The sequence below is a fragment of the Salvia hispanica genome, chromosome 4, assembly GCF_029641045.1.
Source record: "Salvia hispanica isolate PSC_SH4W2 chromosome 4, Shi_PSC_v1, whole genome shotgun sequence".
Taxonomy (NCBI): Eukaryota; Viridiplantae; Streptophyta; class Magnoliopsida; order Lamiales; family Lamiaceae; genus Salvia; species Salvia hispanica.
This window is the reverse complement of record NC_142695.1, coordinates 13,561,856-13,586,340: the sequence shown is the minus strand read 5'-3', so window position 1 is coordinate 13,586,340 and position 24,485 is coordinate 13,561,856. Positions and strand designations below refer to the sequence as shown.

The following is a 24,485-nucleotide window of genomic DNA, read 5'->3' as shown; positions in this document are numbered from 1 at the left end:
AGTCAGCGGAATCCGGAAAGAAGTTGTGCCTCTCAGACCTGAGGGATCTGGGAGTAGAGAAGAAGTTCATCTCCTACTTCAAAAGCATCGGGTTCGAGTGGCTTCTAAACCACTGTGAAGAAGAAGTATCGGTGGCTCTGGCGAAGGAGTTCTTCGCGTCCTTCAAATTCAAAGCAACTTCGGATCTCGACGCTGATACAATCTAATTCTGGTTGTTTAATGAAGAGATGGAAATGAGTATCAGGGAGTGGTCGCTGAGGATGGGGCTACTCACACCCGAGGAAGAGGAAGAAGGAACCTGGAACGAGAGGGAGATCGGCGCACCAAAGAATACAGAAGGCTTCGATGCTGTGGAGGCCTGGAGGATGATTGCCCACAAGAAGGTGGCAAAATTCAAGACGAGCTCATCAAAGGGGATACACATCACTGACCCTGTACTCCGATTGGCACAAGTATACAACGGGTATAACCTCTTGGGTCAAGTTGGTGCAACTCTCACTACTCCAAAGCTGTACTTCATGTGGTGTATGCTGAACAATGTGAAGGTCCACCTCGGGTACTGGACTGCCTACGCATGCCAAAGAGTCAGAACCCACTTCGACCGCCACCTCTACACCTGCAACTTGCTAGGAGCCTTCCTCTAGAGAAATGTGTCAATGAAGATAGTCGACTCGGTCACTAACCTGCCAATGTGCAGCGCCCCAGGGTACTTCGATCTCGCGTTCTTTTTCAACAAAGGATTGACGATAATGAAAGATGATGTAATCAGATTTTACGAAGTGGGAAGATTTGATGGGACCAAGATAAAGACCGAGAAGGTAGAAGGAGATGGCAACGAAAGAGTGGCTGATAAAGGATGGCAGACCACGATGGAAGAGACGATACTGAGGCTGGACGCAAATACAGTGCAGCAACAGGAGATCTTGTTGAAGCTGCACGAGGAGGCAGTGATTCAGAGGGAGATGATGGCCGCGCAAGCTGATAAGATGATGGCTGTGGAGACAATGATGAGAATGGTCGTCGTGGTCGACCAAAAGATCCTCCGGGTCCAACAGCAGCGCATGCCCCCAAAGTTGCCCACATAATCTAGGCAACAAGCCCCAGGAGTCACCTCAGAGCAGCCAACATCCAGCGTCCAGGAAATGCCATCATCCAGGAAGAGAAAGGACAGTGAGACCACACCTAGTGTACCAGTGAAGAAGTATACCCCTAGGCCAGGGGGACAGAAGGCCAAGAAGGTTGATGAACCCAAACCAAGCCAGAAGAAAGTGAAGACGGTGTCCAAGAAGTCTGGTCCCACGGAGGACCAGAGCCAGAATTAAACCCACCCCCCCCCATAAACCAAGTAATTTTAAGTTTCTGTTTTTTTTTATGTCTTTTTATGCCTTAGTTTTTTACAAAGCATGCTCGTATATATGTGTCTGTAGATATCTATGTTTACCTGTTGAGTATGTATATATGTGTTAGCTGTCTTCTCCCACTTAGCCCGATGCTCGGTCTAAGTGCGAGAAGTTTATGTTTATATAGCATGCTTTGGTATCTGTTAATTTGTGTATCTTCTCCCACTTAGCCCAATGCTCGGTCTAAGTGTGAGAAGTTTGTTTTTGTGAATATATGTTTTGTGAGTATGTAGTTGATGCACTAACTTAGCCTTGTTTTCCACTTCACCGAAAACGCTTGGGGACAAGCGTGGTGAAGTGGGAGGGGGGAGGGAGTTAGTGCAAGTTAGTGTCAAGCATGTGTGTTTGTTTGCTAGGTCTAGGAGTTAGTAGTAAGTCATTTAGTAGGTAATTCTGTGTGTATGCATAACTGGTAAAGATAAAGCAAAAGCCCCGTAGTGAGAGTAATTGAAGAGAGAATGCATGTCAACTTTGATGTCCTTTTCCTTAATAAATCAAAATCGGTTTGGACGAAGTAAGGACGATAGAATATGCCTCGACTGATCTAGTTGCGAAGCCCTCCATAAAAGTGAGTTATAAGCCTTAAACACCTCATACTAACACAAAATGAGAGGACTGCCACTTGATGCTTAGGGAGAGAACTTAGAAGGAGAAAAGTTTTGGTGATAGAAATAACCTCTCGGGTCTAGGGAAAGGGTACTGGAGGTATAAGCTGGACGAAGTCTAGGGTCTAAAAAGGAGGAATAAGCTGGACAAAGTCCAGAGAGTAAAAAAAAAAAAACTGGAAGTATAAACTGGACGAAGTCCAGGGAGGTATAAGCTGGACAAAGTCCAGGAGGGAAGGACAAAAAAATTATAATAAGAGTAAAGACAGGGGAACTCTCTGACCAGAGGCATCAGTGGTATAGAAATATAAGAGCGAACGATCCTGACATCCCTGGTGAGGAATGGGTGATCGAGCGAATCCAACAATTAGTAAAGTTAGAGGCTATCTTGACAAACTGATAAGCCGATTAGATAGAAGAAGAGAAGGAGAAGATTCAGAGACTGTAGGTTCTTGGATTGACCTTAATCTTGTGGGGATGGCTGCTAGAAAATAAATCAGTTTATGCATTTATGTGTTCATGTGTTTTAGTATGTGTGTCTTTGTCTGTTTTCTTTGTATAAGTCCTTTAGCGTCTAGGTCTAGTAGTTTAGTCTTTTTCCTTTTAGTAGAGTCGGTTAAGGGGAAACCATGCATTGAAACTTGCCTTATTCCTTTTTCTTGTCTTTATACTTGAGGACAAGTATGGTTTAAGTGTGAGCAGTTTGATAAGGCTCGTTTCATGCATTGGTTTTGGGTTAAAATTCTGTGCATTTGGGGCGCTAATCTGTGTTTATGAGTTCAGGTGCGTAGTAAATCTGCTGGACCTAGGAGTTGCTGTTACCTGACCAGGCAGATGCAAAAGAGATTAAATTGAAGTAAAAATTAGAAGTCGTCGTTCGGACCTGGGAGAATTAAAAGTTGGTGACAGAAGCAGAATGGAGCATGAGCAGATTATTTTAAAAGAGTCTTATTCAAGGGTAAAAGCGTCTAATTACCAGAAGGATACCCTAGGGATCAGAGCCTCACATATATAAAGAGCTCAACCTTGAAGAACAAGACAGCGACTTCGACACACACTCTTAGTTCAAGCTCTTGTTCCATTCCTTAGTTCCACACTTCAAATTCCTCATTTCACTTGCTGCGCAGTTGGAGATGGAGTGATTCTGGCCGCCGTGGTGGTTCATCGTTGTTTTGCTGCCGTGTAACACCGCCTTGTGAAGGCGAAGAAACAATATTTATCTTGCTTTGCTTAATTTGCTTTCGTTTCAAGTACTTGTTGGTTTTTAAGTTTCGTAACTCTAGTTTCTGACTTTGATTTGCTGGATTCGAACTTAGTTCTCGTTATTATGGAAGTTTATGTTGGATATTGCTGAGTTGACGTTTATTTCTTGCTTTTCGCTTTCGTTCTCGTTTATTGTTGGATGTTTGGAGCTGAAATCTGTTGGTTTGTTGATGGAGGTTGTGGATTTACGTATAGAGATGTTTGGATTTGTTGAATCGTGGTGGATTTGAGTTGGAGTTTCGTAGATCTGATGTTTGCTATTTACGTTTGCATGATTATGGCTATTTACTTTCTATTTCTCCATCCTTTAGGTCCAGTAGCGTAGATCTGTTAGTTTAGGCTTTAATTTCTCGTTTTAAGTTTATATCTGAAGTTTGCTCTGTTTTCATGGTGTTTAATACTCTCTTTTATCTGCTATTCTCGTTTGATTCCCTAAGAAGATGAAGTTTGTTGGTAGTTAGAACCAGATCTGCTTTTGTCAGTACTTTCTGCATGTACCTTGCTTTTTCTGCATGTTCTCCAGACCCTGTCAGTACTGTCTGCATTGCTTTTCCAACTTTTCTGCATGTTTTTCCAGACCCTGGTAGTTTAAGAAAACTTGCCCCCACTATTCGCTTTATCCCTGTTTGTCCAAATTAGGAAAGTCCATCTAGTTTAGTTAACTCCAGTTGTCTTAGAACTTTAAAATATCTCATTTCTCTATGTCATGCATGTTCCGTACGTTCTCATTTCTTAGACCCAGTAGGTAGAGTAAAGTAGTTTAAGTCTCTCAGACCCAGTAGTTTTAAGTTCTCGACCCACAAAATTGTGTGGCAGCAGCCAACCCCCATTTTCCCAAAACATCCTCAAATGCAGTTTCGTAACACATCCGTCCTCGTGGGTGTTGAGGAAATCGCAGCGGAAATTGCAAAAACAAATAAATCCACAAAAAAGAATCTATTTAGGTGATTATGTGGATCGATTCAATTTCATGCTAGAACATGTAGAGACATATTATTGCGCAATTAATCACATAATTTAAATTAAATTATGATGTTGAATACTTACAACAATGATTCTCCAAAGAATCGAAGTGGCTTGCTACTTCTCCACGTGTAGATCTTGAAGCTTGATTGTGAATGCAAGACCAAAGATCTTCTAACCTATGACCCTTAACTCTATAGATCTGAATTCCTTGTGGGAGGAATCTTTTAGAAATTATAAGGAACTTGAAGGAGAAGACAAGAAAAACCAAAGAGTGGAGGCTAGGGTTTTGTGTTGCATGTTTGTCTCATCTCCTTACATCCTTATTTATAGAGTTTATGATGGGCTAGGTTAGGGATCTATGGGGCTTGGATTGGGCCTCCCCAATTGGACTTTCTTTACTAATTAAATTATAACTCATAATTCAATATAAGGCCAATGGAATATTTCTTGTGCCACTATCGAAGAAATACTGACCGCCCATCCAATCCGTGATTACAAGCAATCCGGGTTAACCTCTTTAATATATTATTTCCCGTGTCTAAGACTTTCTATATCCATTAATTAATTTGTAGTCTGCTATAGACTTTAAATTAATTAATATCTTTTTATTTCCAAGAGTTTGTCTAGTACGAGATGTATATCAAAAATATACTTTTCCTTTTTTATTTATTCTTGGATTAAATCCAAACCGGCCGGGTTTCCAAATAATAGAACTTCTCTCGAACACCTCTTGGGGATATAGTCAAACCACGCAGGCACACGATTCAATGTAATAATGAAACTGACACCATACTAGTTATTAATTACTACTACCCAAGATATCAAGAATATTGGGTTACGAAAAACCCGCACCTATTAATAAGTCAAAGCAGTGTATGATTAAATAACGTGTGTCCTATATTATTACAAAGATTAGTAAATATTAAATCTCCAAGACATCGTCTTACAGTAGATAGCAACAAAGACGTGTCTATACTTTAGATCCATTCAATGCTATACCACACCAGTGTCACTAGTCATTCTCAAGGTAAAGACGACTTTCGGATGGACACTGCAACCTTTCACGATAGGTAGCCAAAGCTTATCTAGGTTGTGAAAAAAGTTTTACTTCTACAAGGTACCGGTTGGGCCACCTACTTTGATAACCTGTTCCACGACCCAACCTTAAATGTAGAAGAGTTAGAGTGATTTTACTTTCCAGCGCTTTAATTATATAATTTAATATATAATTAAATACGGTCAATACCCATTAAAGTAAAATACACAGTATGAAGAAAACATTTATTATTCTCGTTAAATGAAGAGTGTTTACAATATACAAGCAATTTATCAAATTCAAAATAAACTCGAAAAATGCTTTTTAGTATATATGTTCCAACAGTAGGATCGATCATTTACTTCATTGTGCTAGTTGTAGTATAGTGGGTTGAGGTTTTGAAGAAATAGAGTGCATCCAACGACCCCTGATAGTTTCATCATCTTCTAGCCTCTGAAATCTAGTCGAATCCTCTGGACCTGTTAGATAGAGTGATATCACAAAACCGCACTGCACGTTGATAGCTCTTCAGAAAATAAAAATAAGAATAAAATAAAAATAAAATAAAATAAAAATTGAAAGCAGTAAAATCCAAAGTAGTAAAATTGTCTGTTTGAAGATATCCCTCCAACGTGAATTGTCTTCCCCGGCAACGGCGCCAAAAACTTGATGCACTATTTTTTAGCACTAAATAAACCTGCAAATATACAAAGTATATATAGTATAGCTAAATGTCAGTACCGAATATCGAACACTGGGAAGACGAACACAAAGTGTCTATCTTCTACTAAGACTCAATTACTATCTGGAAAACCGAAAGATTTTGAAAACTTTAAAAAACAGAAAACAATAGAAAGCAAATAACAACTAGATGCAAATAAAACACGGAGATAAACGATAGAGATAAGGGGAATTCTAGGGATATTCGTTCACAGTTATGGTTATACAAATTCCAAACTACAATACCCTAGCACAGTTATTACTTTGATAGGACGAGTCACCTAGCTTATGCTCATGCGATGCAAACGTTGATTACAAGATTAGGGTTGTCAATCCTAACACGTAACTCCATAAAGCTCCTAAGACCCTTGATTACAAGATTAGGGTTGTCAGTGCCGTTTTAAGGGAAGCTAACTGTAGCGTCTACTAAGTGGATCTAACTCGCTAGAACTCTCTCACAGTTATGAAGCAAGTTATATTAAATCATGCAGCATCAGAATTACTTATGGAACAAACAAAGTAAAAACAAAATGGATATTAAATAGAAAACTGAAATTGTATAACCAAAGTCGTTACTAGCACATCCCTAGAATCCTATGAGTTTAGTTACACATAATGGAATAAGCTAAACACATAGATTGAAGGGAAGACAATTTGAACATAAAACTAAAGCAAATAAAACCCGTAGGTTGAATCCTTGTCGTTCTTGATATTCTTGAAATCCTTCTTCAACTCCTTGCACAATGACGTAATCTAGCTTTTAGTCTCTAGGAATTATTTTGCAAAAAGAAGCTCTCATTTTGATTAAACTTGAGGTCCTATTTATAGGGGAAAGTCAATCCTCATTGTAGAAGGAAAAGATCTTCAAAATATGATAAATCTTGGAGCAGATCTAGGGCGAATCGGATTCGCCGCCTTTCTCTAGCGTTAGCCGGCGGTCGCCACGTTGGAGTTCAGAGACTCTGTCCTATCGGCGGCGGACCGCCGCATGACTTCCGGCGGTCGCCGGGCGCAACTCGATTCCAAGCGTGAGTTTCCGAGGCAGGCCGCTGCATAACTCTGACCACCGGGCGCCGACGGTCGCTGTACAACTTTGCGGCGGTTGCCGGTCACCGTCCGGATTCCAGATTTCCAGACTTTGCGTTTTAACTCCCTTTTTGGCTCAAATATGCACATTTCTCACAAAACACGTCAAAATACCAAAATAGATAAAATATGCAAATAATCGACATGTAAAGTTACTTTGACATAAAAAATATGGACCAAATAATGGCCTTAAAACCATGCAAAATCCGAGCGTATCAACTAGTCCATTGATTTTCATTCTAATTAACTATTTTTAACCTAATTAAATTTATAATATTTAATTACTCTTTTCATTTCTCTTACTTTCCATTTTCTTCATTTTTTTCAAAATGATTGCAGAAAATAATTGTATCAAATAGCGTGGGATGGAGGAAGTAGTATTTTTAGCTGCTGGAAATTACGCCTCACCTGCAACTGAAAGTCGAGCAAGCCGTGGAAATGGGGCGTAGAGCTGGTGCCACTGCAATATGTTGAGGAGGTTGCATCCTTTTCTTAATTCGATTTGAATTAAGTTTAATGCTCCATCCATCCCACAAGAATATGCACTCTTTCATTTTAGTCCGTCCCACAAGAAAATGCATTTTTTTTTATTTTGATAACTCTTTTCTCTCTATTGATGTGAGACTCATTCTCCACTAACAATACTTTAATTATTTTTTCTCTCTACCTCTCTCTTACTTTACTTATTTTGCATTAAAACTCGTGTCGAACCCAAAGTGCATATTCTTTGGGGACGGATGGAGTATTTGTGTTTTTGTAGACTCGTCATAAATTAATTCTTCGACAAGCTACGATGGGATCCAAGCGTGTTTCATTAGGCGTTTTGTATTTGGAGATCGTTGTTCCTGCAAATTGCAATCACGTTAGCAGAATGCGATGAGTATTTCATGCAACGACCTGATTATGCTGGTTAAATACAAATACGAGATCACATGTGATTTTTTATTTCTAGATCTATAAAAAAACATTGAGAACACAATGTTGGTTATGCGCTCCTTTAACTTGTTACTAGGTGCAGATTGTTTGCAATACTAATATTCTCTTCGTCTCATAAAAGATGTCACACTTTCCTCTTTAGTTTGTCCCATAAAAGATGTCACATTTCCTTTTTTGGAAAAAGTTTTCTCTCATATAAATATAAAAATTATATTTTCTCTCTCCACTTAATACACAAAAACAAAATCTCCTAAAATCTCGTGTCATCTTATAAGTGTGATATCTTTTGTGGGACGGATGGAGTATATGAGAAGGGCTATTATTAATACTTTATATAGTAGTATTAGTATTTAAATGTGCTATGTATGATATTGTTTGCAACAGATGTTTTGATTAAGACTTCGTTGTACGAAACTTATCAGTTGAATTATACCGATAAGTAAATAAAGGCTTGAGAATTCAACTCTTTTGGAAAAGAAATTAATAATATTTAGTCTTCAATAAAATTGATTAAATAATGGATATGGAATATTTTAAACACATGAAATAAATTAAAACTAAAAAGTAGCCCATATTTTGATAATCTAAATGTAGACCGTAAGTGAATATTGAGTCATATATTAGGCAAATATTGTAAACTCATTGTCTAAATAACATTTATAGAAATGAATACTCCTTCCGTCTCAAGATAAACGAGACATATTTCTTTTGTGATGTTCCACTATAAATAAGTCATTTCCTTTTTTTAGCAAAAACTTATTTTTCTTACTTTATTCTCCATCTACTCTATTCTCTTTACTTCCTCTACTTTTTCTCTCTTTTATACTTTACTCTCTCTATTTTAACTCTTTAAATATTAATTACTTAAATCTCGTGCCCAAAAGAAGTGCTTCGCTTATCTTGGAACGGAGGGAGTACCACATATAAAAACTAAATTGCTAAAAAAAAAAAAATCATTATCCGCAAAAATAAGGTTAAAAACAATTTTTACTAAGCTAGGAATATTTCAGAAAATTAACCGCATATTGCTTGATCATAAAAATATTCTAAATAAAAAAGTATTAGACAAATCTTCTGGTAGAAGAGATATAGACCATTTTCAATCCTCCATTGTGTGAATTTCTAAGCTAATATTTATGGCTAATTAAAAATTTACATTCTCTTTGTCCGCTATTAGAAGCCCCGGTTTACCCTTTTATTTCGTCTGCTCATTCCACTCACATTCTATTATAAACTAATATATAAAATTAGATCCTACACTTCACTATTTTTTCTCATCCACTTTTCTTTATATTTCTTAAAATCCGTGTGAAACTCAAATGAGACGCCTAATAGCGGATGGACAGAGTATTTTTCAACGCATAGAGAGAATACTAGTATTTTTTACTAATTCATTTTTTATTCTATAATATTCTGTTAAAATATCTTGTGTGGCAAGACTATACCAGTGCATAATTTTATCGTATATAAGAATATACTGTTAGGGGCACTATGGTGACACCATAGATAAAGTGACACCATACCACAAATATAGGCCGTTAGATCTCTTATATGGACGCCTATGATTAAATTTCGTGAATAAAGTGCAGATTGCAGTCTACGTTATTCAAAATTGCATGTGTATGCATTTTAGTCATTTCTGAAAATTTGATGTTGAATCAAATTTGGAAGATCCCCCAAATTTAGCGCGACTCTATATCCCCAAAAAATAAAATAATACTCCATGTAAACTACAAATCGGCGTGGTAACACTACAAATTGTCGTTTCATAAAACTACATCTGGAACGAAAATAAATAAAGTAATATGTAAACTGCAAAATCGTTGCGGTAACACTGCATATTCAATGCATAACACTGCTATATGGTATCCTTTCGTAAAACTACATCTGCAAAAAAAATAAAGTAATATGTAAACTGTAAAATCGTCATGGTAACACTGCAATATTCAATGCATAACACTGCAATCTGGTATCTCTTCATAAAACTACATCAGGAACATGAAATTTCGATTTTGACCCTTAGCATTTTAAAATGATTAAACTTAATAATTGCATTAAAACTCGTGTTGAATCCAAAGTGCATATTTTTTTGGTCTCACTCTAAGTGAACTATTTTCTTTTTTGAGATGTCCCATTCTGAATGACACATTATAGAAACATCACTCTCTCTACTTTTTTTCCCTCTCTTACTTTATTCTTTCACTTAAATCACAAAATAACAATATATAAAATCCGTACCGAAATAGAAATGCTCCACATAGAGTAATATAGAGGGAGAATAAAATTACTAAAGAAAATTAACTTTAAAATTCATTATGATTATAAAATAAAAGTATTAGCTATAAGAATATACTATTATAAAATTACTAGAGAAATTAATTGTGCATTTCTTTCCTTTCTTATTTTAATATATATTTCTTCCGTCTTAAGGTAGTTGAATCAATTTTTTTTTCGGCCAAAAAATTATCCTCTCTCATACTTTACTTTATCTCCATCTCTCTTACTTTATTCTCTTTTATACTTTACTCTCTCATTTTTTAACGTTTAACATATCAATTTTTTAAAATTCGTGTAAATAAAAATGTACCAAATAGCTGGAATGGAGAGAGTATCAAAATTTGTGTCCAATTAAAATTTATGTATTTTTGAAAGAACATAGAATACTACTGTATTTTGTATACTAGTAACACATTATTTATTTTATAATACTCTGTTAAAATATCTTGTGACAATACCGGTGTATAATTTTATCGGTTACAAGAATATATAGTTATTTCATAATCATGATATTAGGAATTAATTTATCGTCTATATAATATTGCAATTATTTCATTATCAAGATTAGAAATTAAATTATGCCTGATATTATAAAGAGGAAAGGTCAATATTGATCCTGAACATATGGCCATTTTATCTTTTTGGTCCTAAACTTTATCTTTTCGATTTTTTGGTCCTGCACATATGAAAATTTGATCATTTTGGTCCTCCGTCAATTGGTCCGTTAAAAACTAATGGTCAACCCGATTTTGACCAAATCAAACTCTTAATTCTAATTTTTAATTCACTAATTAATCTCCTAATTAATTTTAACTCTAGGGTTTTTAAAGCCAGCGCTTCTACACCGACGTCAAGCTCAACTCCGAGAGGGTCGATCTGCTGCCCTCCGTCACCGATCCGCTCATGTCGTGGGGGCAGGAGGCCCACTGGTCCATGGGCGGCCTCAACGTCAAGCGCCACCGCCTCCAGGGGCGGATTGAGGGCAACGTCGAGATGCTCCGAGCGCAGAAGGAGCAGATCTTCAAGCGCTCTCCGATTCCGAAGAAACCCGCCGCAAAATTGGCCGCAGAAGACCAGATCCATGTCGAGATCGATACAACCCCCTCGTCGGATTGATGGACGAGGATGAGGAGGTCGAGGAGGAGGAGGTTGTGGCGGTGAAGAAAGGTCCGGTGAGGAAATTGGGGGATGATTTCGAGAGGGTGGCGAGGGAGAGCGGGATGGCGAGCAGCTCCACCGGAGAAATTGGGGGCGGCGCTGCGGCGAGGACGAGGAGTAAGGCGAATTTGAGTGGTGGTGAATGGAAAAGGGGGGGAGAAGAGGAAATTGGTTAAGGGAGGGAGGACGATTGGGGGTGCGGTGGTGGCTGCCGCCGCCGGAATCAGACGCTCGCCGCGGTTGTCGAAGATGCGTTGATGATTGAGTTTGGGGTGATGGTGTTTGATGATTTTCGAGTGTTTAGATTTGCAATTAGTGTCTGTAATCTAACTTGATATTTGTTAAAATAATTAGGAGATTAATTAGTGAATCAAAAATCAGAATTAAGAGTTTAATTTGGTCAAAATCGGGTTGACCGTTAGTTTTTAACGGAATTATTGACGGAGGACCAAAATGATCAAAATTCCATATATGAAGGACCAAAAAATCCAAAAGATAAAGTTTAGGATCAAAAAGGTAAAATAATCATATGTTCAGGACCAATTTTGACCTTTACTCTATAAACTATCATGACACTTATGGGCGATTATCAGCATCACACTATTCTTTTATTGGCCGAATTTCTTTGCTCTTTAGAGCCTCTCTCTCTGTCACTCACTCTCAAACCTCAAAACTCAAAACTCAAAACTAAAATTATACTAAACGCAATATCTTCTCAACAAAAGGGCCGAATCAAAATTCGAATTTGATTTGATTTAGTTGTAGTGGGAGTTAACTTTTTCCGGGATTTCTAGAGAATTCACAGTTTGACCCCTTTTAGTTCTCTAATTGCTTTTGTATGCATGTTTTCTATGTGTATAGAACGTGGATGCAACTGTAAGTCTTCGTTCCACCCCTTTTTTCCTTTGCTTTCACTTAGGGTTTCTTCTTTTCCATTTATTTTTCATTTTCTTGACTATTTTTGCTGATAACTTAGGCTTCAGTTTCAAGCTGTAATTTTTTTCTCCCTACGGGTTTCAAAGTCGAGAAACAATTTCTCTTTTTTCCAATAATTGGAAAGACTCATCCTTTTAGGTAAAAAAGAGTAATTTTTAGGGTGTTTTTCTGTTTGATCGGGGTAGAAATCGGATTGATTTCGGTTTGATTTTACTTGTATTTTTTGTAGTGATTGCTGAATTTACACGACTTCAATTGGATACAGTGATTGATATTCTTTTTTTCCTTATCTGCTATGGGCTTAAAAGTGTATGCTTTAGCTAATCTTTTGCTGATAACTTGAGACTAGTATTGGAGTTTTCTTGGATTCTGATTTGGGAGATGATGGTTTTTCTAAAGTATAGAATTGTGAGGTTATGATGAGGCTCTCGGGGATAATTAAGTAATTTTGGGAAGTCATGAGTTCCGGTGGGAAGAGCAGAGGAAAAAAAGAGGAGGATGGGGGAAATCATGACAAGTCGAACTCGAGATCCATTGAAGGAGTTTCTTCTAAGGGATCATCAATCAGTGCCTCAGTTGAATTATCTATTGATGAGAAAGTGCTTGTTGACCCCAAATCCCTCTTTATTGGATCAAAAATTGGCGAGGGAGCTCATGGCAAAGTTTATCAAGGAAGGTTTGTATTGATAGTTGAGTTAATTGAGTTTATGCAATTGCTTTTGAGTTTTGAATGTTTAGAAGCTTATGTGTTTAATTATGTGGCGGCGAAATGTGTGATCATGTGAGTCGTGAAATAATGGATTTTGATGTGAAAGGAATAATGAATAGCCAATACTGTGTAGATATTTGGAAATGGAATCATGCTGTTTGTTGGATTTTGGGGTGGGCCTAAACGTTACATATAATTGATGCTAGGCTTAGTTTTGCTCTTATGTAGACTCAAGGTAGAAAAATAGTGAAATAGTTTTGCGGGTTGTAGTATGTGTATTGAGCTTCGTCTTATGTTCTTTGGCTTGTTTTTGTAACTGTGTCTCTTATTTGACTATCAATTTAACCTTTTTTTAACAGGTATGGTGATCGTATTGTTGCTATCAAAGTTCTTAACTGTGGTCAAACCTCAGAAGAGAGAAGTGTGCTTGAGAGTCGCTTTGTTCGGGAAGTGACAATGATGTCGAAAGTAAAACATGAGAACCTTGTCAAGGTGAGCATCTCTGAGAATTTTGTTTCTTCTTATTTGTATTGGATATGAAGTTTTGTCTTCTATTTCGAATATCAGTGTTATAAGTAATGTGCCTCTTTCTAAGAAGTCTTGAAATGTTTTGAGTTCTCCCATCTTGTTATACTTAGCATGATCTAAATTCCTCTGCAGTTTATTGGAGCTTGTAAGGAACCTTTAATGGTGATAGTTACTGAGTTATTGCCGGGGATGTCACTTCGGAAATACCTAGGGAGTTTGCGTCCTAAGCAGTTGGATTTGACATTGGCGTTAAACTTTGCTCTTGACATTGCTCGAGCCATGGATTGTTTACATGCAAATGGGATTATACATAGAGACCTAAAACCCGGTATCATGGCCTGCTGAGCTGTATAAGATTATTTTTTTTGTAATTTGTAACTAGCTTACATCGTTGTAGACTCTGTTTTCTGTTCACCAAGATTCGTAGTTTTAGTATTCTTCTTAAGATTATTTTCCCAAGCATCATGAAGATTATGACTTTGTTTGTTTTCCTGATCCATGTTACTGATATTGTTAGATTGACCACCACGTGTGATAAAAATAAATTTTTTCTATATATCTTGATTTGGGGTCTTTTTTTATGCTTTTTAACTGAGAAGAAATACACTCGAACCCCTATGGTGCAGACAATTTGCTGCTTACAGCAGATCAGAAGTCTGTGAAGCTCGCAGATTTTGGTCTTGCCAGAGAAGAAACTGTCACTGAGATGATGACTGCAGAAACCGGGACATATCGCTGGATGGCACCTGAGGTTTCCATTTTTTGATCTAACAGTTTCTGATCACATTCGTTTGATCTTTTCTTGAATAGAATTTTATGCGTTCTTACTCTATACGTCCTTCATTATCATAGCCTTTTGTTTGACATTTCTACGTCACAAACTGAGATGTGTTTATATGAGTATATTTATCCTAACTAACGATATATTTGATGCTGCAGTTATACAGTACTGTGACTCTTCGCCAGGGGGAGAAGAAGCACTACAATAACAGAGTCGATGTTTACAGTTTTGGCATTGTCCTCTGGGAGCTGCTTACAAATCGCATGCCGTTTGAGGGAATGTCAAATTTGCAGGCTGCTTATGCTGCTGCTTTCAAGGTGCAGAAACACACACTCTTCCAATTCAATAATGAGCAAATCTATCAGTTTTTATTCTTCATGTTTTGCCAAGTATTTTCTGAGTTATGCCCTCTCCCTTAAGAGTGTAAGTAAAAAATGGATTCTATAATTCATAGATTGTGTTGTCAATGCAAAGCCCCTATTGAATATACAAGATGTTTGTCATACGGTTTTTTCCATGACTTGGTCTAGAAAGTGTCTGCTTTCATATGAGACACCTATCTATATGTAGTACTCTATCCGTCTGAACTAAGTTGAGTCAAAACTTTGGGCACAAAGATTAAGAAATTTTGTTGAAAATTACGGGAGGGGAATAAAGTAGTAAAGATAATGAGAGAGTAAAAGTAGGTGATGGAATAAAGTAAGAGTGATTAGATGTTATGTTTTTTGTCAAAAAAGGAATACGAAGCAGTCAATCAACTTAGTTGGGACATCTCAAAAAGGAATACAACTCAACTTAGTTGGGACGGAGGGAGAATAACAAATGGATTTGAGAGTGCTCATACTTGCAATTTGCAACCTTGCCATGTCTTTCTTTACTTGATCATCAGAATGAGCTTAAGATATTTGAGTATCCATTAGCTTGATGTCGATTTGTTTCTGCTTTAAAACGTCTTATTATGATAAAACTTGAAGAGCTCTTTGTTCACTTGAGCCTATCCATCTGACGTTCTTGGTGAAAAGTGATGGTGTCACTGTCTATCTTCTCAATGTTTCTTGTTGGAAAGATTGATGGATATTAACTTGAATTGTGATTTCCAAAATGCAGCAAGAGAGGCCTAGTCTGCCAGAAGACACTCCAGCAGAGCTCGCATATATAATCCAGTCGTGCTGGGTTGAAGATCCTAACATGCGACCTAGCTTCAGCCAGATCATCCGGATGCTCCATGAGTTCCTCTTCACACTGAAACCCCCCTCCTCGCCATCTTCACCAGAGACCAAGAACGCTGCCATCATCGAGTTCTCTAGTCGAGCCAAAGGGAAATTCGCTTTCCTTCGCCAACTTTTTGCCAACAAGAAAGCCCTCAACTCATCATCATAGAAAGATAAAGAGGGTATTTTTGCCTTGCTTTTGCTGGAAAAAAAGGTATCAACAAATCTGATGATGATTTTGGGAAATTTACAAAATCAAGTAGAAGGATGAAATTAGTATATTTTCATAGTAGAACCATGTGTAAATCTATATATAGACACTCTTTCCACTTGTGGAGATTCTCATAGAAATGCAGGCAATTTACATTACATTGCATCATCAACTCTTCTTGTCACAAATTTATGTGAATAAAAAGTGAATATTTTTCTATTTTTTTCATTTGTTGAATACTCTAAATCTTCTTCCTTCAACTATGTTTTGCTTCCCCAGAATCATCTCTCTATCTCTTCAATCACAAGCCCTTAGATTAAGTGGTCTTGGTCCGGCTTCTGTTTTGCTACAGCTTCCACCGCAATAGTCTCAAGCACGTAAACATGTACGAGCTTGTCTCTTGTTGCAACCAAGAAGAGCTCATAGAGTATGACCATGGTGTAGGGCCACAATGAAGAATGTATCGGACTTATCTCGTGTTTTTATGAAAATGAAAACTAGTCGGTTAAAATTTACATATTTTGAACTGAAAATCAATAGAAGATGAAAGCAATAAATGTCCCTAAACAAAACTTTAAGCCATTTTTATGCACTATCATGCTACAAATTTTTCCCAATCACATAGATGCCTATTTTGAAATTTTAAGTTCAAGTGCCCTTGCTGAAATTAACCCTAAAGAAGATGGTAACCAACAACTATCCCTCGTTATTTAAATTATTTATTAACTCATAAAAAAAATTAAAGCCAATTTTATGCAACATTATGAAGGAATAACACATCACAAATATTCTCAATCATATATTGGTACGTATTTTAAAATTTTAAACTCAAGTACCGAGTGCTGATAATCCCAAATCGTTAAGATTGGCATAAAAGATAGTCACACTTCTTTTAACCTTCATTTTAGAAAAATGATAACCCCATCTGCAAATAAAAGTCTTCTCTGGAACGGATTTTAAAAAATACTTTCCTCGTCTCATAAAAATATTATGTACTTTTCATTTTCGTCTGTCTCATAAATATCCATATCATAAATATATGAGAATTTCTACATATGAAAAGTTATTCCAATTTCTTACCTGATGTGAATACGGAAACCTCTATATATCAAGTTATTTACAACTTATACCACCATAAAGACACTAATAATAATGTGAGTCTCACTATCCAGTAACACTACCTTAACTACTCTTCTCCTCCCTCCTCTCACTTTACCAATTTTGTCTTAATTCACGTGCCATATTATATGCCCATTTATCTATGGACGGTGGGAGTATTGTGAAAAGTAAGTGGAAGAATATTAGTGGAATATAGGTGACTGGGTCCACTTGTATATATTAATTTAAAATAATCTGTGAGTGAAATAAGTTAGTAGAATGTAAGACCTCTTTACATTTTTCTGTACATTTTTTTTCTCTTACTTTACTCTCTCTCCACTTTAACTAGTACTATTCCAAGATAGTTGGGGCATTTTTTTTGGTACGAGATTTAAGAAATTGATGTTTTAAAGGTTAAAATGGATAGTGTAAAGTAAGAGAGGGTAAAGTATAGGGAAAGATAAAGTTTTTGTCAAAAAACGAAATGACTCGACTCTTTGGACAACCCAAAATAAAATACGACTCAACTATCTTGAAACGGTTGGAGTTTCATTAGTAAGAAACGAGTTAAAAAAATGTGACATCTTTTATAAGATGGGGAGAGTGCCATATTCAAGTTTTATAAAATGTGACATCTTTTATAAAATGTGCCATCTTTTATAAGATGGGGAGAGTGCCATCTTTTAAAAAATGTGACATCTTGTATATATTAATTTTAAATAATCTGTGAGTGAAATAAGTTAGTAGAATGTAAGACCTCTTTACATTTTTCTGTACATTTTTTTCTCTTACTTTACTCTCTCTCCACTTTAACTAGTACTATTCCAAGATAGTTGGGGCATTTTTTTTGGTACGAGATTTAAGAAATTGATGTTTTAAAGGTTAAAATGGATAGTGTAAAGTAAGAGAGGGTAAAGTATAGGGAAAGATAAAGTTTTTGTCAAAAAACGAAATGACTCGACCCTTTGGACAACCCAAAATAAAATACGACTCAACTATCTTGAAACGGTTGGAGTTTCATTAGTAAGAAACGAGTTTAAAAAATGTGACATCTTTTATAAGATGGGGAGAGTGCCATATTCAAGTTTTATAAAATGTGACATCTTTTATAAGATGGGGAGAGTGCCATCTTTTAAAAAATGTGACATCTTGTATATATTAATTTTAAATAATCTGTGAGTGAAATAAGTTAGTAGAATGTAAGACCTCTTTACATTTTTCTGTACATTTTTTTCTCTTACTTTACTCTCTCTCCACTTTAACTAGTACTATTCCAAGATAGTTGGGGCATTTTTTTTGGTACGAGATTTAAGAAATTGATGTTTTAAAGGTTAAAATGGATAGTGTAAAGTAAGAGAGGGTAAAGTATAGGGAAAGATAAAGTTTTTGTCAAAAAACGAAATGACTCGACTCTTTGGACAACCCAAAATAAAATACGACTCAACTATCTTGAAACGGTTGGAGTTTCATTAGTAAGAAACGAGTTAAAAAAATGTGACATCTTTTATAAGATGGGGAGAGTGCCATATTCAAGTTTTATAAAATGTGACATCTTTTATAAAATGTGCCATCTTTTATAAGATGGGGAGAGTGCCATCTTTTAAAAAATGTGACATCTTGTATATATTAATTTTAAATAATCTGTGAGTGAAATAAGTTAGTAGAATGTAAGACCTCTTTACATTTTTCTGTACATTGTTTTCTCTTACTTTACTCTCTCTCCACTTTAACTAGTACTATTCCAAGATAGTTGGGGCATTTTTTTTGGTACGAGATTTAAGAAATTGATGTTTTAAAGGTTAAAATGGATAGTGTAAAGTAAGAGAGGGTAAAGTATAGGGAAAGATAAAGTTTTTGTCAAAAAACGAAATGACTCGACTCTTTGGACAACCCAAAATAAAATACGACTCAACTATCTTGAAACGGTTGGAGTTTCATTAGTAAGAAACGAGTTTAAAAAATGTGACATCTTTTATAAGATGGGGAGAGTGCCATATTCAAGTTTTATAAAATGTGACATCTTTTATAAGATGGGGAGAGTGCCATCTTTTAAACAATGTGACATCTTGTATATATTAATTTTAAATAATCTGTGAGTGAAATAAGTTAGTAGAATGTAAGACCTCTTTACATTTTTCTGTACATTTTTTTCTCTTACTTTACTCTCTCTCCACTTTAACTAGTACTATTCCAAGATAGTTGGGGCATTTTTTTTGGTACGAGATTTAAGAAATTGATGTTTTAAAGGTTAAAATGGATAGTGTAAAGTAAGAGAGGGTAAAGTATAGGGAAAGATAAAGTTTTTGTCAAAAAACGAAATGACTCGACTCTTTGGACAACCCAAAATAAAATACGACTCAACTATCTTGAAACGGTTGGAGTTTCATTAGTAAGAAACGAGTTAAAAAAATGTGACATCTTTTATAAGATGGGGAGAGTGCCATATTCAAGTTTTATAAAATGTGACATCTTTTATAAAATGTGCCATCTTTTATAAGATGGGGAGAGTGCCATCTTTTAAAAAATGTGACATCTTGTATATATTAATTTTAAATAATCTGTGAGTGAAATAAGTTAGTAGAATGTAAGACCTCTTTACATTTTTCTGTACATTTTTTTTCTCTTACTTTACTCTCTCTCCACTTTAACTAGTACTATTCCAAGATAGTTGGGGCATTTTTTTTGGTACGAGATTTAAGAAATTGATGTTTTAAAGGTTAAAATGGATAGTGTAAAGTAAGAGAGGGTAAAGTATAGGGAAAGATAAAGTTTTTGTCAAAAAACGAAATGACTCGACTCTTTGGACAACCCAAAATAAAATACGACTCAACTATCTTGAAACGGTTGGAGTTTCATTAGTAAGAAACGAGTTAAAAAAATGTGACATCTTTTATAAGATGGGGAGAGTGCCATATTCAAGTTTTATAAAATGTGACATCTTTTATAAAATGTGCCATCTTTTATAAGATGGGGAGAGTGCCATCTTTTAAAAAATGTGACATCTTGTATATATTAATTTTAAATAATCTGTGAGTGAAATAAGTTAGTAGAATGTAAGACCTCTTTACATTTTTCTGTACATTTTTTTCTCTTACTTTACTCTCTCTCCACTTTAACTAGTACTATTCCAAGATAGTTGGGGCATTTTTTTTGGTACGAGATTTAAGAAATTGATGTTTTAAAGGTTAAAATGGATAGTGTAAAGTAAGAGAGGGTAAAGTATAGGGAAAGATAAAGTTTTTGTCAAAAAACGAAATGACTCGACCCTTTGGACAACCCAAAATAAAATACGACTCAACTATCTTGAAACGGTTGGAGTTTCATTAGTAAGAAACGAGTTTAAAAAATGTGACATCTTTTATAAGATGGGGAGAGTGCCATATTCAAGTTTTATAAAATGTGACATCTTTTATAAGATGGGGAGAGTGCCATCTTTTAAAAAATGTGACATCTTGTATATATTAATTTTAAATAATCTGTGAGTGAAATAAGTTAGTAGAATGTAAGACCTCTTTACATTTTTCTGTACATTTTTTTCTCTTACTTTACTCTCTCTCCACTTTAACTAGTACTATTCCAAGATAGTTGGGGCATTTTTTTTGGTACGAGATTTAAGAAATTGATGTTTTAAAGGTTAAAATGGATAGTGTAAAGTAAGAGAGGGTAAAGTATAGGGAAAGATAAAGTTTTTGTCAAAAAACGAAATGACTCGACTCTTTGGACAACCCAAAATAAAATACGACTCAACTATCTTGAAACGGTTGGAGTTTCATTAGTAAGAAACGAGTTAAAAAAATGTGACATCTTTTATAAGATGGGGAGAGTGCCATATTCAAGTTTTATAAAATGTGACATCTTTTATAAAATGTGCCATCTTTTATAAGATGGGGAGAGTGCCATCTTTTAAAAAATGTGACATCTTGTATATATTAATTTTAAATAATCTGTGAGTGAAATAAGTTAGTAGAATGTAAGACCTCTTTACATTTTTCTGTACATTGTTTTCTCTTACTTTACTCTCTCTCCACTTTAACTAGTACTATTCCAAGATAGTTGGGGCATTTTTTTTGGTACGAGATTTAAGAAATTGATGTTTTAAAGGTTAAAATGGATAGTGTAAAGTAAGAGAGGGTAAAGTATAGGGAAAGATAAAGTTTTTGTCAAAAAACGAAATGACTCGACTCTTTGGACAACCCAAAATAAAATACGACTCAACTATCTTGAAACGGTTGGAGTTTCATTAGTAAGAAACGAGTTTAAAAAATGTGACATCTTTTATAAGATGGGGAGAGTGCCATATTCAAGTTTTATAAAATGTGACATCTTTTATAAGATGGGGAGAGTGCCATCTTTTAAACAATGTGACATCTTGTATATATTAATTTTAAATAATCTGTGAGTGAAATAAGTTAGTAGAATGTAAGACCTCTTTACATTTTTCTGTACATTTTTTTCTCTTACTTTACTCTCTCTCCACTTTAACTAGTACTATTCCAAGATAGTTGGGGCATTTTTTTTGGTACGAGATTTAAGAAATTGATGTTTTAAAGGTTAAAATGGATAGTGTAAAGTAAGAGAGGGTAAAGTATAGGGAAAGATAAAGTTTTTGTCAAAAAACGAAATGACTCGACTCTTTGGACAACCCAAAATAAAATACGACTCAACTATCTTGAAACGGTTGGAGTTTCATTAGTAAGAAACGAGTTAAAAAAATGTGACATCTTTTATAAGATGGGGAGAGTGCCATATTCAAGTTTTATAAAATGTGACATCTTTTATAAAATGTGCCATCTTTTATAAGATGGGGAGAGTGCCATCTTTTAAAAAATGTGACATCTTGTATATATTAATTTTAAATAATCTGTGAGTGAAATAAGTTAGTAGAATGTAAGACCTCTTTACATTTTTCTGTACATTTTTTTCTCTTACTTTACTCTCTCTCCACTTTAACTAGTACTATTCCAAGATAGTTGGGGCATTTTTTTTGGTACGAGATTTAAGAAATTGATGTTTTAAAGGTTAAAATGGATAGTGTAAAGTAAGAGAGGGTAAAGTATAGAGAAAGATAAAGTTTTTGTCAAAAAACGAAATGACTCGACTCTTTGGACAACCCAAAATAAAATACGACTCAACTATCTTGAAACGGTTGGAGTTTCATTAGTAAGAAACGAGTTTAAAAAATGTGACATCTTTTATAAGATGGGGAGAGTGCCATATTCAAGTTTTATAAAATGTGACATCTTTTATAAAATGTGACATCTTTTATAAGATGGGGAGAGTGCCATCTTTTAAAAAATGTGACATCTTGTATATATTAATTTTAAATAATCTGTGAGTGAAATAAGTTAGTAGAATGTAAGACCTCTTTACATTTTTCTGTACATTTTTTTCTCTTACTTTACTCTCTCTCCACTTTAACTAGTACTATTCCAAGATAGTTGGGGCATTTTTTTTGGTACGAGATTTAAGAAATTGATGTTTTAAAGGTTAAAATGGATAGTGTAAAGTAAGAGAGGGTAAAGTATAGGGAAAGATAAAGTTTTTGTCAAAAAACGAAATGACTCGACTCTTTGGACAACCCAAAATAAAATACGACTCAACTATCTTGAAATGGTTGGAGTTTCATTAGTAAGAAACGAGTTTAAAAAATGTGACATCTTTTATAAGATGGGGAGAGTGCCATATTCAAGTTTTATAAAATGTGACATCTTTTATAAAATGTGACATCTTTTATAAGATGGGGAGAGTGCCATCTTTTAAAAAATGTGACGTCTTGTATATATTAATTTTTTTTTTAAATAATCTGTGAGTGAAATAAGTTAGTAGAATGTAAGACATCTTTACATTTTTCTGTACATTTTTTTCTCTTACTTTACTCTCTCTCCACTTTAACTAGTACTATTCCAAGATAGTTGGGGCATTTTTTTTGGTACGAGATTTAAGAAATTGATGTTTTAAAGGTTAAAATGGATAGTGTAAAGTAAGAGAGGGTAAAGTATAGGGAAAGATAAAGTTTTTGTCAAAAAACGAAATGACTCGACTCTTTGGACAACCCAAAATAAAATACGACTCAACTATCTTGAAACGGTTGGAGTTTCATTAGTAAGAAACGAGTTTAAAAAATGTGACATCTTTTATAAGATGGGGAGAGTGCCATATTCAAGTTTTATAAAATGTGACATCTTTTATAAAATGTGACATCTTTTATAAGATGGGGAGAGTGCCATCTTTTAAAAAATGTGACATCTTGTATATATTAATTTTAAATAATCTGTGAGTGAAATAAGTTAGTAGAATGTAAGACCTCTTTACATTTTTCTGTACATTTTTTTCTCTTACTTTACTCTCTCTCCACTTTAACTAGTACTATTCCAAGATAGTTGGGGCATTTTTTTTGGTACGAGATTTAAGAAATTGATGTTTTAAAGGTTAAAATGGATAATGTAAAGTAAGAGAGGGTAAAGTATAGGGAAAGATAAAGTTTTTGTCAAAAAACGAAATGACTCGACTCTTTGGACAACCCAAAATAAAATACGACTCAACTATCTTGAAACGGTTGGAGTTTCATTAGTAAGAAACGAGTTTAAAAAATGTGACATCTTTTATAAGATGGGGAGAGTGCCATATTCAAGTTTTATAAAATGTGACATCTTTTATAAGATGGGGAGAGTGCCATCTTTTAAAAAATGTGACATCTTGTATATATTAATTTTAAATAATCTGTGAGTGAAATAAGTTAGTAGAATGTAAGACCTCTTTACATTTTTCTGTACATTTTTTTCTCTTACTTTACTCTCTCTCCACTTTAACTAGTACTATTCCAAGATAGTTGGGGCATTTTTTTTGGTACGAGATTTAAGAAATTGATGTTTTAAAGGTTAAAATGGATAGTGTAAAGTAAGAGAGGGTAAAGTATAGGGAAAGATAAAGTTTTTGTCAAAAAACGAAATGACTCGACTCTTTGGACAACCCAAAATAAAATACGACTCAACTATCTTGAAACGGTTGGAGTTTCATTAGTAAGAAACGAGTTTAAAAAATGTGACATCTTTTATAAGATGGGGAGAGTGCCATATTCAAGTTTTATAAAATGTGACATCTTTTATAAAATGTGCCATCTTTTATAAGATGGGGAGAGTGCCATCTTTTAAAAAATGTGACATCTTGTATATATTAATTTTAAATAATCTGTGAGTGAAATAAGTTAGTAGAATGTAAGACCTCTTTACATTTTTCTGTACATTTTTTTCTCTTACTTTACTCTCTCTCCACTTTAACTAGTACTATTCCAAGATAGTTGGGGCATTTTTTTTGGTACGAGATTTAAGAAATTGATGTTTTAAAGGTTAAAATGGATAGTGTAAAGTAAGAGAGGGTAAAGTATAGGGAAAGATAAAGTTTTTGTCAAAAAACGAAATGACTCGACTCTTTGGACAACCCAAAATAAAATACGACTCAACTATCTTGAAATGGTTGGAGTTTCATTAGTAAGAAACGAGTTAAAAAAATGTGACATCTTTTATAAGATGGGGAGAGTGCCATATTCAAGTTTTATAAAATGTGA

The 24,485-nt window shown here is 35.0% G+C and overlaps 1 protein-coding gene and 1 pseudogene across 1 annotated transcript; both read left to right on the top strand.

Annotated features, from left to right (window-relative positions):
- Window positions 1-1,142: 1,142 nt before the first annotated feature.
- On the top strand, window positions 1,143-11,705 carry LOC148927283 (uncharacterized; annotated as a pseudogene).
- A 368-nt stretch (window positions 11,706-12,073) lies between these two features.
- LOC148927282 (Protein kinase superfamily protein) lies at window positions 12,074-16,042 on the top strand. The gene is made up of 6 exons (XM_089057293.1): window positions 12,074-13,059; window positions 13,452-13,584; window positions 13,753-13,948; window positions 14,247-14,371; window positions 14,560-14,718; window positions 15,509-16,042. The coding sequence occupies exons 1-6, from the start codon at window positions 12,842-12,844 to the stop codon at window positions 15,779-15,781; spliced, it is 1,104 nt and encodes a 367-aa protein (XP_088913419.1). The 5' UTR covers window positions 12,074-12,841; the 3' UTR covers window positions 15,782-16,042.
- The last annotated feature ends 8,443 nt before the right edge of the window (window positions 16,043-24,485 follow it).